The 18,477-nt window shown below is 46.8% G+C and overlaps 2 protein-coding genes, 1 long non-coding RNA gene and 6 other non-coding genes across 13 annotated transcripts; 8 read left to right on the forward strand and 1 right to left on the reverse strand.

Moving 5' to 3' along the window:
• The first annotated feature begins 710 nt into the window (after positions 1-710).
• chmp6b (charged multivesicular body protein 6b) lies at positions 711-5,315 on the forward strand. 2 transcript variants are annotated; one of them, XM_058066480.2, is made up of 8 exons: positions 711-940; positions 1,538-1,647; positions 1,735-1,822; positions 1,904-1,990; positions 2,052-2,117; positions 4,516-4,596; positions 4,822-4,885; positions 4,957-5,315. In XM_058066480.2, the coding sequence occupies exons 1-8, from the start codon at positions 878-880 to the stop codon at positions 4,998-5,000; spliced, it is 603 nt and encodes a 200-aa protein (XP_057922463.1). In that variant the 5' UTR covers positions 711-877; the 3' UTR covers positions 5,001-5,315. The 2 variants fall into 2 exon arrangements, with proteins under 2 accessions (XP_057922463.1, XP_057922464.1); XM_058066481.2 differs by having other exon boundaries at positions 4,960-5,315.
• A 590-nt stretch (positions 5,316-5,905) lies between these two features.
• Positions 5,906-16,890, forward strand: baiap2b (BAR/IMD domain containing adaptor protein 2b). 4 transcript variants are annotated; one of them, XM_078791304.1, is made up of 15 exons: positions 5,906-6,274; positions 8,509-8,584; positions 9,277-9,363; positions 11,579-11,590; positions 11,816-11,877; positions 13,140-13,211; positions 13,303-13,440; positions 13,525-13,677; positions 13,924-14,094; positions 14,219-14,405; positions 14,487-14,688; positions 14,766-14,843; positions 14,912-15,074; positions 16,464-16,507; positions 16,632-16,890. In XM_078791304.1, exons 1-15 carry the CDS (start codon positions 6,227-6,229, stop codon positions 16,663-16,665), a joined length of 1,527 nt encoding a protein of 508 aa, XP_078647430.1. In that variant the 5' UTR covers positions 5,906-6,226; the 3' UTR covers positions 16,666-16,890. The 4 variants fall into 4 exon arrangements, with proteins under 4 accessions (XP_078647430.1, XP_057922454.2, XP_057922455.2 ...); XM_058066471.2 differs by lacking the exon at positions 11,579-11,590 and having other exon boundaries at positions 5,907-6,274; XM_058066472.2 differs by lacking the exons at positions 9,277-9,363; positions 11,579-11,590 and having other exon boundaries at positions 5,911-6,274.
• Positions 11,096-16,522, reverse strand: LOC131125189 (uncharacterized). The gene is made up of 3 exons (XR_009128988.2): positions 15,994-16,522; positions 15,642-15,720; positions 11,096-11,746 (listed from the first exon to the last, which is right to left on the reverse strand). It is a non-coding gene; the product is annotated as an uncharacterized LOC131125189 (long non-coding RNA).
• Positions 16,891-17,051: 161 nt separating the features above from the next.
• Positions 17,052-17,123, forward strand: trnag-ucc (transfer RNA glycine (anticodon UCC)). Its single transcript has one exon. It is a non-coding gene; the product is annotated as a tRNA-Gly (tRNA).
• An 89-nt stretch (positions 17,124-17,212) lies between these two features.
• On the forward strand, positions 17,213-17,284 carry trnag-ucc (transfer RNA glycine (anticodon UCC)). The gene has a single exon. It is a non-coding gene; the product is annotated as a tRNA-Gly (tRNA).
• Positions 17,285-17,373: 89 nt separating this feature from the next.
• Positions 17,374-17,445, forward strand: trnag-ucc (transfer RNA glycine (anticodon UCC)). Its single transcript has one exon. It is a non-coding gene; the product is annotated as a tRNA-Gly (tRNA).
• A 91-nt stretch (positions 17,446-17,536) lies between these two features.
• trnag-ucc (transfer RNA glycine (anticodon UCC)) lies at positions 17,537-17,608 on the forward strand. Its single transcript has one exon. It is a non-coding gene; the product is annotated as a tRNA-Gly (tRNA).
• A 247-nt stretch (positions 17,609-17,855) lies between these two features.
• On the forward strand, positions 17,856-17,927 carry trnag-ucc (transfer RNA glycine (anticodon UCC)). The gene has a single exon. It is a non-coding gene; the product is annotated as a tRNA-Gly (tRNA).
• Positions 17,928-18,168: 241 nt separating this feature from the next.
• trnag-ucc (transfer RNA glycine (anticodon UCC)) lies at positions 18,169-18,240 on the forward strand. Its single transcript has one exon. It is a non-coding gene; the product is annotated as a tRNA-Gly (tRNA).
• The last annotated feature ends 237 nt before the right edge of the window (positions 18,241-18,477 follow it).

The raw sequence follows: 18,477 nt of genomic DNA on the forward strand, positions 1-18,477 counted from the left end.
TCGGTTTTCAGTTTTTAAAGACACGCAGAGGCTCGTCACTGGGCTCCGGGGGGGGCGTCCTAAAATGAGTTTTGATAAGAATTACAATTCATCAAGATGCAAAACACGCCGATTCGGTGTCGCCTGTAATGATCACGCACGGTGAGCTCACATCGGCGCCTTTTGATGTTTTGTGGCTGTCAAAAACTTGATTTAATCCTTTTTTTGCACACATGTAGCCTTGCTTCCTCAGGCGGGGGGGGACAAGACGGACACCGGCCGTGTGTTGTTGTTGGAATATCATGTTGCTATGATAAGTGTCTTTTTTATTATATTTCTTTTCCCAAGTGCAATGAAGGCTTTTCTTGAAGCATCCTTGTGTGTTTATTAGTCCACATGTAGCCACCAAGCATCACCCATTCATCCAACCAAAATGTAGAAAGTGGAGCATTCCCACATTTTTGGTAAGAAACAGGAGCAGGACTTATTTGGTGCTGGTAAAATTGCACTACTTCCGGGAAGTTTTATAACCTTTATAATATGCAACTTTTGAAAGACACTGTGCTCTCAATGTACTCTTTATTTGTGTGTTGTATTTTGCCCTCTGTATTGCCACAAAGTCTGGAAGGACCTTTTCATGAATAAATATTCATTGTAATTGTTTGTTTTTTGGCTGTGATCAGTTTAATTTAACGTTCGGATTGCAAGACAGCTTAAGTTTTGACCTTCGCGGCCTCCGTACTACTTCCGCCTGTGGGTGTGGCACACTTAGCATTAGCTTAGCTAGCAACGGAGAAGCGGTGTCGCTAATGTTCCTTTCTCAACCCAGAAAAAACAGCTCAGCGTATCGGACGTACATTCCCATAGCTGCACATTGAAGCTGTGATGCTGTGTCAGAATGGGAAATCTTTTTGGGAAAAAGAAACAGAGTCGAGTGACGGAACAAGACAAGGCTATATTGGTAAGTCAGTGTCGTTAGCTAGCTAGCCTGGATATGTTCGCCCGAACCTGCTTAGAAAACTTGGGATTTAAACAGCTCTTCGTCGATACTCTTAACAACAAAGAATAATATGTCATATTTGTATGCTGGTGTGTTTTTGTTGCCACGACTCAATTCGGAATGATTGTATTAGTTTCGATTCATTAGCTCGGGTTAGGAATAGATATGGGATTCACGGATATTTGAACGGAGTCGGAACTTGAGTAGCCGTTTTGTTCAAAGAGCCGTTTAAACGATTGGCTTGATATTTTGGTTGTATCCCGTGAAGAGTCGCTGGAAGCAGTTATAAGGTGAGATTAGGACCAGATACACGCTGATTATGAAATATTGTTTATGATTTTCTATCATAGATCTTCCATTAGTGACTCAGTCTGTGAAGAAAGTGGTTCTTTTAGGCCAGGGAATTGTTACATAATTTTTATTATGTGTGTGTTTTTTTTGTTCATAGACGACACACAGAGGATCTTTGAAATTTAAATATGAAAACAAATTTGCACATAAAAATGCCTTTCAAAGAAATACCACAAACTGCAATTAATTTCGAGTAACTTTTTGCAGCAACTGAAGCAGCAACGAGATAAACTGAGGCAGTACCAGAAGAAGATCAACCTGCAGCTGGAGAAGGAAAGACTTTTAGCCAAGAAGCTGCTCAAAGATGGCAAGAAGGAGTGAGTCCATGAGGGAAAACATCTGGTCATATTGGAGATAAATAAGAGCCCAACATGAAGATGACTTTTCTTCTCACTGGATTTTAGGAAAGCGCTCCTCTTGCTGAAGAAGAAACGCTATCAGGATCAGCTGCTGGACAAGACGGAGAACCAGATCAGCAACCTGGAGCGTTTGGTAGGCGCCAACAACAACGGAAGCTGACCTTCAAGCTTGGCTGACATCTCCTCCTCCTTAACGTGAACATTTCTGTTGCAGGTTCAGGACCTGGAGTTTGCCCAGATTGAGAAGAAGGTCATCGACGGCCTCAAAGTTGGAAACGAGTGTCTGAAGAAGATGCACCAGGTAGGTGACCACGACGTCGGCAGGTTGGCGTCGACGCCACTGAGCGTGTCTGTCTCCCAAGGTCATGTCCATCGAGGACGTGGAGCGTATTTTGGATGAAACGCAGGAAGCCGTCGAGTACCAGAGGGTGAGCATCTCTTCCTCATTGGATGTTGGATGGATAGTAGATGGTTGGATGTTAGATATGAAGAATGATGGACAGATACACCAGATGTTGGACTGATATCGATACGTAGTGATGGAACGTTAGATATGAAGAATGATGGACAGATACACCAGATGTTGGACTGATATCGATACATAGTGATGGAACGTTAGATATGAAGAATGATGGACAGATACACCAGATGTTGGACTGATATCGATACATAGTGATGGAACGTTAGATATGAAGAATGATGGACAGATACACCAGATGTTAGACTGATATCGATACGTAGTGATGGAACGTTAGATATGAAAAATGATGGACAGATACACCAGATGTTAGACTGATATCGATACGTAGTGATGGAACGTTAGATATGAAGAATGATGGACAGATACACCAGATGTTGGACTGATATCGATACATAGTGATGGAACGTTAGATATGAAGAATGATGGACAGATACACCAGATGTTGGACTGATATCGATACATAGTGATGGAACGTTAGATATGAAGAATGATGGACAGATACACCAGATGTTAGACTGATATCGATACATAGTGATGGAACGTTAGATATGAAGAATGATGGACAGATACACCAGATGTTAGACTGATATCGATACGTAGTGATGGAACGTTAGATATGAAGAATGATGGACAGATACACCAGATGTTGGACTGATATCGATACATAGAGATGGAACGTTAGATATGAAGAATGATGGACAGATACACCAGATGTTAGACTGATATCGATACATAGTGATGGAACGTTAGATATGAAGAATGATGGACAGATACACCAGATGTTAGACTGATATCGATACATAGAGATGGAACGTTAGATATGAAGAATGATGGACAGATACACCAGATGTTGGACTGATATCGATACATAGAGATGGAACGTTAGATATGAAGAATGATGGACAGATACACCAGATGTTGGACTGATATCGATACAGAGTGATGGAACGTTAGATATGAAGAATGATGGACAGATACACCAGATGTTAGACTGATATCGATACATAGTGATGGAACGTTAGATATGAAGAATGATGGACAGATACACCAGATGTTAGACTGATATCGATACATAGTGATGGAACGTTAGATATGAAGAATGATGGACAGATACACCAGATGTTGGACTGATATCGATACATAGTGATGGAACGTTAGACATGAAGATTGATGGACAGATACACCAGATGTTAGACTGATATCGATACGTAGAGATGGAACGTTAAGATATGAAGAATGATGGACAGATACACCAGATGTTAGACTGATATCGATACATAGTGATGGAACGTTAGATATGAAGAATGATGGACAGATACACCAGATGTTAGACTGATATCGATACATAGTGATGGAACGTTAGATATGAAGAATGATGGACAGATACACCAGATGTTAGACTGATATCGATACGTAGAGATGGAACGTTAGATATGAAGAATGATGGACAGATACACCAGATGTTAGACTGATATCGCTACATAGTGATGGAACGTTAGATATGAAGAATGATGGACAGATACACCAGATGTTGGACTGATATCGATACATAGTGATGGAATGTTAGACATGAAGAATGATGGACAGATACACCAGATGTTAGACTGATATCGATACGTAGAGATGGAACGTTAAGATATGAAGAATGATGGACAGATACACCAGATGTTGGACTGATATCGATACATAGTGATGGAACGTTAGATATGAAGAATGATGGACAGATACACCAGATGTTGGACTGATATCGATACATAGTGATGGAACGTTAGATATGAAGAATGATGGACAGATACACCAGATGTTGGACTGATATCGATACATAGTGATGGAACGTTAGATATGAAGAATGATGGACAGATACACCAGATGTTAGACTGATATCGATACATAGTGATGGAACGTTAGATATGAAGAATGATGGACAGATACACCAGATGTTGGACTGATATCGATACATAGTGATGGAACGTTAGATATGAAGAATGATGGACAGATACACCAGATGTTAGACTGATATCGATACATAGTGATGGAACGTTAGATATGAAGAATGATGGACAGATACACCAGATGTTGGACTGATATCGATACATAGTGATGGAACGTTAGATATGAAGAATGATGGACAGATACACCAGATGTTGGACTGATATCGATACGTAGAGATGGAACGTTAGATATGAAGAATGATGGACAGATACACCAGATGTTGGACTGATATCGATACATAGTGATGGAACGTTAGATATGAAGAATGATGGACAGATACACCAGATGTTGGACTGATATCGATACGTAGAGATGCAAGATGCCGCCATGACATTGTGGTCATCTTTGTACAGCAAATCGATGACATGCTGGCTGGTTCCTTGTCCCAAGAAGACCAAGATGCTGTCCTGGCCGAGCTGGAGGCCATCATTCAGGTCTCTTTGTGTCTCACTGTACTGTACTCCTACTTTATTGTGTGTGTTTTTGTACTGCAATGTGTTATTTTAGTGTCGTGTCTTATTGTGCTGTATTGTAATGTGTGTTGTTGTAGTATTGTATGTGTTGTACTGCACTATGTTAATTGTGCTGCTGTGTGTGAATACGTGTATTACAGTACCGTAGTAGATAAATACTTTATTGAACTAGCGTTTGATTCTCAGGAAGAGGTGGAGCTTCCTGACGTTCCCGCCCATGAACTTCCTGAGGTGGAAGAGACGAAAGCAGGTTTGTGGTGAAAACACGCCGAAGGCCAACAAAGATGTTTGTTCTTTGATGATGATGATGATGCTTCTTAGCAGGGGATCGTCCCAGGAAGAAGGCGGAGCTCTTGGCGGCGTGAGAGGACGGCAGGCGGGCACCAGCTGACCTGCCCGTCCTCTAAGCTGCAGCAGGAAGTGGAGAAGCACGGTGACTTCCTGTTGAGGTGGAAGCAAACACCTAAAAGAGGCCTTATCGTAATTAACATGATGGTTTATAAAAGTCGTGTTCACATGCACCTTCAGCTTCTTTTCTGAATCCCCCCCCCCCACCCCTAGCCCCCTCCTGGATGATCGTCTCCTTCATGTACTCCTTTCATCTAAATAACTCCATTCTTTTTTATTTTTTTTAGATAACTTCTTTTTTTTTTTTTTACAATAAACTTCGTTGGACATCCTGCTGTTGTCGTCTTTGACCACAAGATGGCAGCAGCACACCGTTTTGCGCTTGTCATCGATGGACTGTCCTCACATGCACGCGTGGGAGTGGGCGGTGCGGATGACTAGCGCGCGTGGAAGAGGTGGCGGGAAACTAGCATGCAGGTCCTTGAAGTCACCTTCATCATTCTCGTTGCGCTCTTTAGCCGCCTCTTTGTTTTTATTTCTTTGGTTTAAAATATGACGTCACGGCCAGTCTGACCAATCACACCGGGGGGGCAAGGTCACGTGTTTGCCGTATGAGGAATGGGGAGTCGCCCCCTGTTGGCTGTCAAGCAGGCGTCGGTCAGCACGTTAAAACAAGTGACCTCCATTTTGTAGCCTTGTGTGGTGATTCCATGGCCCACTCGAACCACCCACTAAAGCTAAACCACGCAGACCCAAACAAAAGGCCGGAATCGTGTGTGTGTGTGTGTGTGTGTGTGTGTGTGTGAGTGAGCGAGAGGTGGGAGGATGTGCTCTTCTCAATGGCTGATGCTGAGGGGGCGTGGTGACGCAGTGGAGGGGGCGTGTCTTGCTTCCATGTGATGCTGCATTCAATGACTATAAAAGCTCGTTTATTGGTCAGCCGCCGTTTCAGCTGTTAGTCAAATAAACACGCAGGGGGGTTTGGGGATTTTTTGGGGGACGATAAAAAGATCAAAATAATATTCGCTCCCACAAAAATTTGCTTTTTTAGTTTGTATCACAACGTAACGCGACCAGCTTCCCTCTCTCCCAGGGTCCCCGAACGCATCATCGCCCCTGACGGTCCGCCCGTGAGTGCACGCGTGTGGGTCTCCGGTGTGGGCGCAGTGGAGGACTCTCCTATAAAAGACGGGACCACCGTCGTCATCGTCATCATCATCAGCATCCCTCCTTCCCGGCCAACATGTCCCGAACCGACGAAGTGCACCGAATCACGGAGAACGTCTACAAGGTAAGAAGCCACGCTGCGTGTCTGTGAGGTTGGCTTCCGAGAGTTGCACCATGATCGATGACCGATGCGAGTCTACTTTTCCTTCCCACAATTCGTCAAGTTTCTCTATACGGTTCTCCGTGGTGGACCTGCTCAGATCTCGGCGCTGAGCCGAGCGCCTCACCACTTGTCCACCACTTGGCCACCACTTCTACGTGAAGTAACTTTTATTTTGATGCCACATCCAAATCTCGTCAGCACGAGATTTCCACATCATCTTGAGATTTTCTTGCGTCCCAACTTTAGGAAGTCCGTGTGTGGAAAAGTGCTCAGTACCAGTGTGGGGCTTTTCCCTGAAAATGGCACCCGGGAACGGGAGTTTTTTTTCCCGGGAGCTAAAGACCTACCTGTCGCAACACAGTAGGCGTGGTCGGGGGGGGGGGGCAGATATACCCAGTACCCAATTTAAGGACATCTAAGACTAAATGGGTGGATTTGTTGGTGTGGTGTTGCCTTCACTGTCCCTACCTGGTGTTGTTGTGCTGGAATGGGAGGGGGCCATCGCCAGGAGGGGGCGTGGCCTTGCTGAAAGGGTGAAAAGTGAAAATGTCAGCATCTCAGAGGGGGTTAATCCGGGGGTGAGGGTGTGGGGGGGGGGGCGCTGCTGCTGATAGCTTGTGCAGGAGGGGGGGGGCTATGTTGTGTTTATGAATTTATGAATTCACATACCAACAATGTTCTTCATCATTCATCAATAATTGCCTGGTTTCAGTGTTGTCCCACAGGCTTGCAATCTATTTGTGGTGGTGGTGGGCGGGGCAGGGGGTGGATAATTGCCATATTTGCATAATTGGTCAAAAGTGTGTGTGTGTGGAACAAGGGGGGGGGGGACACAGCGGCACCCGAATCATTTCATGACTCTTAGCGGGGTCTGATTACTCAGGCAGGTGCTTGATAACATGTTTACATGTGGCGCTCCAAATGAATGCGTGGCGGGCCACCACAAACAAATGTATGCATGGGAAGCACTGATCTTCATAATGATGCACTAATTGGCTCGTTTGGGGTCGGGAAGGGGGGGGGGGGCTTGCTCTCTTCCTGGTTATGTCCTCCAGCGGACAACAACTTTCACCGATCGGTGATAAGATGATCCATGAGTGGGGTCTGTCCGTGGTTTCACACGGAGGACGGCTGAGGTCCACTTCCTGTTGCTCCACTTCACAGTCACAAAGATGCTCAATGCAAATTGTGGATGACTCATGCCGCCTGCGCGCGCGTGTGTGTGTGTGTGTGTGTGTGTGTGTGTGTGTGTGTGTGTGTGTGTGTGTGGAGGCTGACTGACTCCCCACTCAGTCGTGATCCCACGGTATAGAAAAAGGTGGGGGGGGGGTGCTTCTGGCGGCGGTGAGGCGTTTGGTGGAGGTTGTGTTTGAGGCAAAAAGTGTTCCCTCCGCTTGTTGAACAAACACCATCTGCGTGTTTGCTCGCCGTCCTTCCAGGCCTGGCTCGGAATCCCAGCATGCCGCAGTCTCCCTGCATGGCCGTGTGTGTGTGTGTGTGTGTGACAGTAAATAAGTGTCACCATTATTAAAATATGAGCTGGTTATGTTGAGTAAAGCGTGATGATGTAACTTAGCGTGTCATGCTCATGGCGGCCGCTAGAGGGCGTCTGTCTTCTTGTCCCTGGAGGGCAGGCTGGTGGTTTTCTAGTGGAGCCCTCGTGCTCAATGGCGCCCTCCACTGGCTGATGTCACTTTCTTCCTGCTTTCCCGTGATGCACCTGAGCCACGTGACCTGGTTGAAGTGTTGGCGTGCTGTGGCGACCATTTACGAGGCTAACCTTTTTATGTAAGCGCTGACTCATCATGTGCACACGTGTCATGGCGTTGGTGTTTAGCTTCATTAGTTTTCATCTTTCTTCCCGCCTCTCATTGGCCCCCGCCGATTTGTTTAGTGCCAACTGTGGGCGTGTCCCAGTCCGGCGCGGCCCTTAAGGTGTCGGGGAGTGAGCGGTACACAGGCTATGTTCAGGTCAGGTCATGTGACCAGCCGAGTCCTCCGTGGTTTTCTGGCGTGCTAACAAGAAAACGCAATTAGCAGGTCAGCGGGTGATGGCTCAAGGTCGGACGCCCGCGGAGCTCCTCCCACTTTTCCTCAGCTGACCCGCGTGTGTGTGTGTGTGTGTGTGTGCGTGCAGCTCAAATGAGAGTCGGCGTGTCCCACACTAACCACTCGTCCTCCTCCTCCTCCTCCAGTCCATCATGGAACAGTTCAACCCGTGCTTGAGGAACTTCATCGCCATGGGGAAAAGCTACGAGAAGGCGTTGACCAGTGAGTATGCCCACTTCCTGTCCGTCCGTTCACGCAAAGTGTCCAGTCTTCCATCTTTTTTTCTTCTTTGTCTCCATCTGTGCCCCCCCGCTATGTGCTTTCTCTGTGGCTTTGTGTGGCCTCCAAGTGTGTGTGTGTGTGTGTGTGTGTGAGAAGAATGAGGCCAGAACCTGTGGAAAAGTCTGGAAGTAGAACAGAAGGCGCCGTGAGACGAGCCAAATGAGGAGAGAGGCCACGGTTGGAATTGAGGCCAGGATGAAGGGTTTATGGCGAATTGATGAGCGGTTAGCATGCTTAGCAGGGGTTAGCATCGCAGTTTCCCTTAGTTTCCTCATCGACTTGTCTCGGACCAAACGTTCCATCCCGTCACGCTGTCCATCCACCGTCGCTGTTCGGTGTCACGTCCTCGCCTGCTTTGGTTCGCCGGTCCTGTGGTTGTGGTCCGAGGCGGACGTGTCTCGGAGGTTCCCGCGGTCGCTGTGGGCCTTCAGTTGGAAGGAAGTTGCCTCGACCGTGAAGGCCGTGGAGCTGCAGAGCTTTGCTGTGATCGAGCTGCTCGTTTTCTTTGTGTCCCGCAGTCGTCTTTTTCTTTTTTCCCGCCCGGGGCTTCCTTCCCGCTTCCTGCTTTTTGTTTCCGAGCCGGTCCGTGCTGAAGGTCGCTGAGCTGATGCCCAATGCTTCCATGTTTGCAGGTGTCACGCACGCCGCTAAGGGCTACTTCGACGCTCTGGTGCGGATGGGCGAGATGGCCAGCCAGAGTCAAGGCGCTAAGGATCTCGGTGAGTCCTCCTAGTGTCCGTAGCGCACCCTGCTGGGCTGGAGGTCGGCATTGGGTCTGAACCAAATGGACTGATGCTCGCCTTTGTCCAGAGGAGGACTCGCCATCTTGACTGCGGGGTCCGCTGGCGTGAAAGACAAGACGGAGGCAACGAGCCGTCACGTCCAACACGGGCCGAACGATTTCACTTCCCGTTTCGAACTTGCGGGTGGCGGCCAGCTCGCTGCGTTAGGATAGCATGGCGAGCAGGGGACGGGGCCGGTCATTGGTGGGCGTGGCATGGTCTCTTTGATTTCATTGGTCAGGAACAGTCATCACAGGCGGAGCTTGGTCGTCTGATGGCGTACTGAACGCATGTTCGACAGATGCACACCTTCGTTCGTTCACTCGCCTCGCTTTGGCCTCCTTCGTCGTTCTTCGTCCTTCTTCGTCGTTCTTCGTCCTTCCGCCAGCCTAGCATGACTCAGCACATTATTACTATCATAATAATAACAAGAATTATTTGCACATGAAATCCATCTAATGACGACATTCATTCTTCTATTCTAAGGTTATTTTAGAATTACAATCTATAGAATTGTTATTTATAGTAACAGAAAATAAATATCATTTTTTTATACTTTATATTTTTATTTACATTTATTTTAATTATATTTTATTTTCATATGATTTAAAAATCTAAATATAATTGTACCAACTTCTATAAAGTTTTATAAAATAATCATTTATAGAAATTATCAATAATTTAAAGCTTTATATAGAAATAAATTAAGAATAAATGTATTGTAGAATAATAAATACAATTATTCAAACAATAATTAGATGACATTTAAACAATGTTATAGAATAAAAATGTATAAAATATTCATTTAAACATGAAATGAAATTCTACCATCAATAATGTAATAGAATAATTTATATTTTGAATTATTTAAACATTGTTATTCTAGAATAATTTCCATTGACAAAATAAAGCAAGTATCTACAACCATTTATAGAATTATACAATAAATAAAGATTATTAATGTTATGATAGAATAATTTGTACTTAATAATATTCCTTTATATAATCATTTTTATAGTAAAATCAAACATTGTTAGAATAAGAATCATCAATCATGTTCTAGAATAATAATTAGAATGATTGAACATAGTTTTGCTAGAACTATTAATAGCCCCATAGAGAACCTCATGAAAAGCATATTTGTTGACCCGACTAAGCGGCGGGTCCATGCAGAGCCTCGTGATGCTGATTGACAGTCAGCTCGCCCCGTCCCCGCCCCCGCTCACTACGGCTCGTCTCCCGCCGCCCACGTCCCCGTGTGGGATGGCAGGCGGGAGAAGCTGCCTGGGCTCGTTGCTAAAAATAGAACGCTGGATCTCCTCGGCCAGGAAGAGGCTGAGAAGGATGCTCCACGCCAAACATGGCTGTGTCGCTGACGACGCCGTTTCTCTTCCCCGTGACCAAATATGGACGCAGTCATGGGGGGGGGGGTTGGGAGGGAGGAAGCTCCTGCAGTTCCGGTTCCCCTGGATGCCCATATAAGGACTCGAGCGTTCCGATGCAGGCATGGGAAGAAAGATCCTCAAGTAGGGAAGCAGGGAAGTGCACCACAAGCACCAAACCTTCCACTCCTCATTTCTGGGTGGGTGGGGTGGCGGTGGGGTGGGGGTGATCTAGGGGTCAGTGCAATTAGCATATTTGGCCAGGATGCAGAAGCGCTAATGAACTTTCTTCCTTCGCTCCTTTTCTTTGTGTCTTTTCTTAATGTCACAAACAAGACAGAGCCGCCCGAGGGGGCTTTTGGGTGGGGGCGGGGGTCTGGCCCACACCACGCCAGCTAGTGCCCCCAAGTTGGCACCCAAATGTATTTGGTAGAAGTGAGCTTCCATCCTCTTATCACCCATTCGTCCATTTTCCTCTCGGTGTGCGTGTGTGCGGCACAGAGGGTCGCTGGTGACGTCACTTGTTTGTGTTGGTTGTCATGACGACGTGTTTGTGGCCATGAAGCGGTATTCCATGATGGAAACCTTTGGAGATGAAAAGAATACCTATGCCAGGCGTAGCTTTCGGACTGGCAGGACTCCCGTTCACTTCCTGTTGGCACCCTTTCACAATAATGTGATAATTGTGATGCTTGTGTGGAGTGAAAATGGATTTTTAGTTTTCTAAAACCAATTTGTTTTGTTTTTTTTACAATGGCCTGCATATTCAGAAGAGACAGCATGTAGGTATACACACACACACACACACACACACACACACACACAGGCTGCATGTATCATCACAGACGTCCATCTTGTGGTTGTCTTCTGCAGTTGTCCTCATGTGTCCTCATGTTCAACGCCCACTTTGTTTGTTTGCATCATGTCGTCCTCACGTCCTGCATGGGAAAAAAAAATAACACCATCGTCCTCCTCTTTGTTGACTTGCATCTGTGTCTTCTCCGCAGGGGAGGTTCTGTTTCAGATGGCCGAAGTACACAGACGGATCCAGATCCAGCTGGAAGAGATGGTGAGCACGTCCACGGCTCGTGCGGCAGACAGATTGTGGGCCCCCGTGATCGGCACAACAACGCTTTTAATAGCGACAACAAGACTTTCCTAGTCTGGCATCCTTCACCACGCTAGCACTGAATGCAATTGCATTGCTTCATTACCAAGTCCGCTAGCGTCATGTTAGCAAGGAAGGCTACATTACAAAGGCTATGAAGTCAGGAACATTCAACGTCATGTTAGCACTGTGGCTTAATTAGCATCACTTAAGAGTAGTAATATTACTGATGCCCACTAGCATCATGTTAGCGCTGAAGGCTAGGTTAGTATTGCATCATTACTGATATCTGCTAGCATCATGTTAGTGCTGAAGGCTAGGTTAGTATTGCATCATTGCTGATATCTGCTAGCATCATGTTAGCGCTGAAGGCTAGGTTAGTATTGCATCATTGCTGATATCTGCTAGCATCATGTTAGCGCTGAAGGCTAGGTTAGTATTGCATCATTACTGATATCTGCTAGCATCATGTTAGTGCTGAAGGCTAGGTTAGTATTGCATCATTGCTGATATCTGCTAGCATCATGTTAGCGCTGAAGGCTAGGTTAGTATTGCATCATTGCTAATATCTGCATCATGTTAGCACTGAAGGCTAGGTTAGTATTGCTTCATTACTGATGTCCACTAGCATTGTTAGCACTGCTGCTAGATTGTCTTTGCTTCAATTGCATCATGTTAGCACTGAGGGCTAAGTTAGCATTGCTTCATTACTGATGTCCTCTAGTATATTAGGTCAGCAATGAAAGCTCAGTTAGCATTGCGTTATTACTGATGTCCACTAGTGTTGTTAGCATTGTTGCTAGATTAGCATCACTTCAAAAGGAACTACATTACTGATGTCCACTAGCATAAGGTTAGCAGTGACAGCAAGGTTAGCATGTTCACTAGCGTCATGTTAGCACTGAAGGCTAGGTTAGTATTGCATCATTACTGATATTTGCTAGCATCATGTTAGCACTGAAGGCGAGGTTAGTATTGCATCATTACTGATGTCCTCTTGTATATTAGGTCAGCAAGGCTCAGTTAGCATTGCGTTATTACCGATGTCCACTAGCGTTGTTAGCATTGTTGCTAGATTAGCATCACTTCAAAAGGAACTACATTACTGATGTCCACTAGCATAATGTTAACACTGACGGCTCTGTTAGCATGTCCACTAGCGTCATGTTAGCACTGAAGGTTAGATTAACATTGTGCTAACATTAGCCGTGTGTGTCGTTCAGCTGAAGTCCTTCCACAATGAGCTGCTGACCGAGCTGGAGAAGAAGGTGGAGATGGACGCTCGCTACCTCAACGTAAGACCACAGACTTTTTCCTCCAATGTCAGCGTTTTAAGCGCTTATCTCGGTGTCGGTGCCCCCTCTGACCCTGTGCTGCCCCCCGCAGGCGGCATTGAAGAAGTACCAGATGGAGCACAAGAGCAAAGGCGAGAGTTTGGAGAAGTGCCAGGCCGAGCTGAAGAAGCTCAGACGGAAGAGCCAGAGCAGCAAGACGCCGGCCAAGTATGGCGAGAAGGAGATGCAGGTCAGCTACCAGCGCCGCCAGCATCTTCCATGCCATCATGAAGCTGACAATACACCCCCCCCCCCCGCCCCCGCCCCTTTCCAGTACGTGGAGGCCGTCAACGCCAAGCAGAGCGAGCTGGACAGCTACATCGCTGAAGGCTACAGGAACGCCCTGTCCGAGGAGAGGAGGAGGTTCTGCTTCCTTGTGGACCGCCAAGTCGCCGCCGCCAAAACCGGCAGCACCTTCCACGGAAAGGTGAGGCAGGAAGTGAAGTCATTTCAAACACAAAGTCTTTTTACCGCTGGGAAACCTTTACTTTGGAAGCTGCAATGAGCTTGCGGGGGTGGGGAGTGGGGGCTGACCTACTTCTTGGTTGTGTCTGTGCGTTGGCGGGAAAGTGTCTGCTGGAGACAGGAAGTACACAAAGCACTGATGTAACGTGTGAGGCTGAGTGTTGTCGTGGTTACGTCTAACAGGAAGCATCCTGCATGTGTCCTCCAGGGGGAGGGGCTTCTGCCCCAAAGTCTTCCCATGTGGCAACAAGACCCCAGCAAGCATCCGGAGCGATTCCTGACCCCACAGATGAGCGCCATGGCCGAGCCCGGGGTTAAATCCCTGCCAGTGCCTCCAGAGCTGGCGGCACTGAGGATCAGTGGAGCCGTCGGGCCGCAGGTGGGTGGCATTAATTGATTCGATATGGTCAGTTTTGGCGCCCCCTTCAGGCTGACCGAGGAAATGCACTTATGTAAGCGCTCCACATGACACACATACTCAGTGTTGTCATTTCACGCTACAGCGGCTGATGGAAGGCGGCGCCGTGGCGCTGAACGGCACAGCCGGCACCGGCGACTACCAGCAGTGGGCGGAGTCTAAAGTGTCGCTGGGCAAAACATCCCCTCAGGTTCAGAGACATGGCGGGGACGTGTATTCCAACACGCTGCCCGTACGCAAGGCGGCGCCCGCCAAGAGCAAGACCTCACTTAGTAAGACCATTTCCTGTTGACCGTGTGATGTCGCGCGTCAGGGTCGAGGTCACGACCCCGTCTTTGTTCCCCTCTGCCCAGCGGAGACACGCACGCTGCCGCGCTCGAGCTCCATGGCGGCGGGAATGGAGCGTAACGGCCGGACGCGAGTGCAGGCCGTGTTCTCCCACACGGCGGGCGACAACGGCACGCTGCTCAGCTTCAACGAGGGCGACGTGGTCACGCTGCTGGTGCCCGAGGCTCGCGACGGCTGGCACTACGGCGAGAACGAGAAGACGCGCATGTAAGCGGTCGCTAGAGGGGGACAGGTGTGAGCGGGCTCCGCCCACCACGCCAACGCTAACATGTCTGGTCTCGTAGGCGAGGCTGGTTTCCTTTCTCCTACACCCGTGTCATCGGCGAGGGCGAGGGCGACACCATCAGGCTTCCGGGACACAGGTAGGTGTGAGGGTAGTGCACGTTGACAGTGCACGTGTGAGCCAAATGGCCAACATGTGTTCTTCTAGACTCCAGCACGGGAAGAGCAGCAGCACGGGAAACCTTCTGGAGAGGGAGGGCGCCGCTCAGCCCGCCCCCGACTACTGCGTTCACCCCGGCGTGCCAACACACAGCGCCGCCCTGCAGGCCAGACAACCACGTCCCTACGGCATCATGCCAGGCTTCCCGCAGGTGAGACGGGACGTGACATGCACGTGGTGTCACACGGTCACATGACAAAACATACAGCGGAAGCTGGCGAGCATCCACACGCGTGTGCTACGTGCACAGATGGTTCAAGTTAGCGATGACAGCTTACATAAAGCTCGGGGGCGGAGACAAGAGTGACAAAGCTGACTCATGCAAGCTTTCATCCTTCATCGCAGCTCACCTGCAAGTCAGGAAAGTGGGCGGAAATTCAACACTGTCTGTCAACAAAGAATGATTGTCCTAAAATGAAGGTTTTTATTGTTTTTGAAGACAATGAAAGTCTTCTTCCTGGGCTGCACGTCTTAATTCTCAGCAAAAAAGAACAAAACAAGGAGGGGAAAAAAGCAAGGCATCATAGAAGGACAAAATGATTAAATGTTGATGCTTATAACACATAATCTTTCATTTATTTTTATGTATATGTCGTATTTGTATGATTTAATTGTATGATTCCAACAATGCCATAATTTACGATCATTTCAGCCGTTCAAAACACACTTTAAGCAAACACAAACTGTATGCCAGATGGGAAAAGACAAATGATCTTACCAAACGTACTGTGGATGCAGAGGGTCCCTCCAGTCGCCAATGACGTCATATCCCGCCCACGCACGCGCAGTTATTGTATCTGTCAGGCAATTATAGCGATAATTTAGCGGCTAACGTCAGCTATTCTAAAATTCTAATCAATCTGAATGAGCCCACAGCGAATAAATGAGAACATTACAAAAAAACGGTATTATTATGAACTAATAGCACCGAATATGTTACCATATTAGCCTTATGCTAACTACGTTAGCTTAGGCACTTAGCAATTAGCATGTATGACTATACTTGTTGACACCAAATATACAGCAAGTACAACAGCTAAAGTCAGTACATGTCAACTTAGTACACTTACAGACGTTGCTTGGGCAAGATGAATGGAGAAAACTATGAAGTACAGCTACCACCAACTTCTACTAAGCTTCACGAACTTTTGTTTCCGGTTCAAAGCAATCAAAACGGAAACGCCGCTGAGGAAACGCTACCTGCAGTGAACAAATCTCACCAATAGATGGTGCTGGTGGTTAGAATAATATTTCGAACACGAGGATTGCACACGCTTTCCTTTAAAGTAATGTTACCTTGGGGAAAACACCCGATTAAACGCTGCCACTGTAAAATATTACTAGAAAACGTGTATAGTATAGCTTATAATGACGCCTCACTGTGGTCTGTGGAAATATGTACCGTAATTTTCCTTAAAATACGACAATTTTCACAAGATTGTAGTAGAAAAGGGTTATTGAGCTCGTCCATTGTTTTGCGTTGCTGCCCTCTGCTGGTGAGTAGTGTGAATTCAGCATGACCCCGCTTTTTTGTCTGCAGGCTGCAGCGGAGGACTTTGACCCGACCCGCTTCACCGGCACCAGGTCTGCTTGACCCACTTGAACTTGCTTGTGTTCAAACCAACTACACATCTTCAAAGTCCTCTCATTTTTGTTCGGATTCGAACCGTGATGAGTCCATCAACCCTTTTCTCTTCTGTGCCTGCAGTTCCTCCGACATCAAACTGATTTCCACTGTCTGAGATCCCGCCCCCTCAGGCTTGGTCCCGCCCTCTGCCGAAGACGAGCTGTGACATCACCATGACGTCACAGCGAGGCAAAGGAAGACATAACTGTTAACCAGAATAAGAAATAATAATATTCATAATAATATGAAGTACATATACCTATGTAAGGACTACTGTTGTTTATATTTATTATCATATCGTGCATGTTCTGACTCGTGAACAATAAATAAACGTCGTCAACTTTGCTTCTTTCCTGGCTTTATATTGGCTAGCAAGCAGTTGACCTGGGTTCGATTCCAAGCCAATACAGTGGTTAGATATTCTCCCTGGTTTTTATGTCAAAGACCAACGGAATCTTGTATTGACCTGATTTTTTTGGTCAAACAAAACAGCACATAACAGCATTGGTGGTATAGTGGCTTGCATGGCTGCCTTCCAAGCAGTTGACCTGTGTTCGATTCCCAGCCAATGCAGTGGTTGACAGCGCCCTGATCTTTAAGTTAAGGCCCAATGGAATCCTTCAGTGACCTGATTTTTTGGTCAAACAACTAGGGCCTTCGCAGCATTGGTGGTATAGTGGCTAGCATAGCTGCCTTCCAAGCAGTTGACCTGGGTTCGATTCCCAGCCAATGCAGTGGTTGATAACGCCTTAAAGTTCAAGTTAAGTTCCAATGGACTCCTATGTTGACCTAATATTTTGGTCAAAGAACAAGGTCCATGACAGCATTGGTGGTATAGTGGATAGCATAGCTGCCTTCCAAGCAGTTGACCTGAGTTCGATTCCCAGCCAATGCAGCGGTTGATAGCTCCCTGGTTCTTGTAAGTTAAAGACCAATGGAATCCTTCATTGGACAGATATTTTGGTCAAACAATAAGAACCATCACAGCATTGGTGGTATAGTGGCTAGCATAGCTGCCTTCCAAGCAGTTGACCTGGGTTCGATTCCCAGCCAATGCAGCAGTCGATAGCTCCCTGATTTTTAATTTGAAGGCCAATTCCAATGGAATCCTTCATTGACATAGTATTTTGGTCGAACAACCAGGTCCATCACAGTATTGATGATGTGGTGGGTAGCCTGCCTTCCAAGCAGTTGACCTAGGTTTGATTCCCTGACCAATGCCGTGGTTAGACATCTTCCCTGTTTCTTAAGACAAAGACCAATGGAATATCGTATTGACCTGATATTATGGTCAAACAACAACATGCATTGGTGGTATAGTGGCTAGCATAGCTGCCTTCCAAGCAGTTGACCTGGGTTCGATTCCCAGCCAATGCAACAGTCCATTGTTCCCTGCTTTTTAAGTTGAATGCCAATGGAATCCTTCATTGACTTGATATTTTGGTCGGACAACCAGGTCCATCACAGTATTGGTGATGTGGTGGGTAGCCTGCCTTCCAAGCAGTTGACCTAGGTTTGATTCCCTGACCAATGCCGTGGTTAGACATCTTCCCTGTTTCTTAAGACAAAGACCAATGGAATATCGTATTGACCTGATATTATGGTCAAACACCAACATGCATTGGTGGTATAGTGGCTGGCATAGCTGCCTTCCAAGCAGTTGACCTGGGTTCGATTCCCAGCCAATGCAACAGTCCATTGTTCCCTGCTTTTTAAGTTGAATGCCAATGGAATCCTTCATTGACTTGATATTTTGGTCGGACAACCAGGTCCATCACAGTATTGGTGGTGTGGTGGGGTGCCCGCCTTCCAAGCAGGTTCGATTCCCTGACCAATGCCGTGGTTAGATATCCTCCCTGGTTTTTAAGACAAAGACCAATGAAATCTCCTAAACTAATCTCTGATTTTGTCATTATTTGGCCAAAAA

This window comes from Doryrhamphus excisus, linkage group LG6 (genome assembly GCF_037039965.1).
Source record: "Doryrhamphus excisus strain RoL-2023G ecotype Guam linkage group LG6, RoL_Dexc_Guam_v1.1, whole genome shotgun sequence".
NCBI lineage: Eukaryota > Metazoa > Chordata > Actinopteri > Syngnathiformes > Syngnathidae > Doryrhamphus > Doryrhamphus excisus.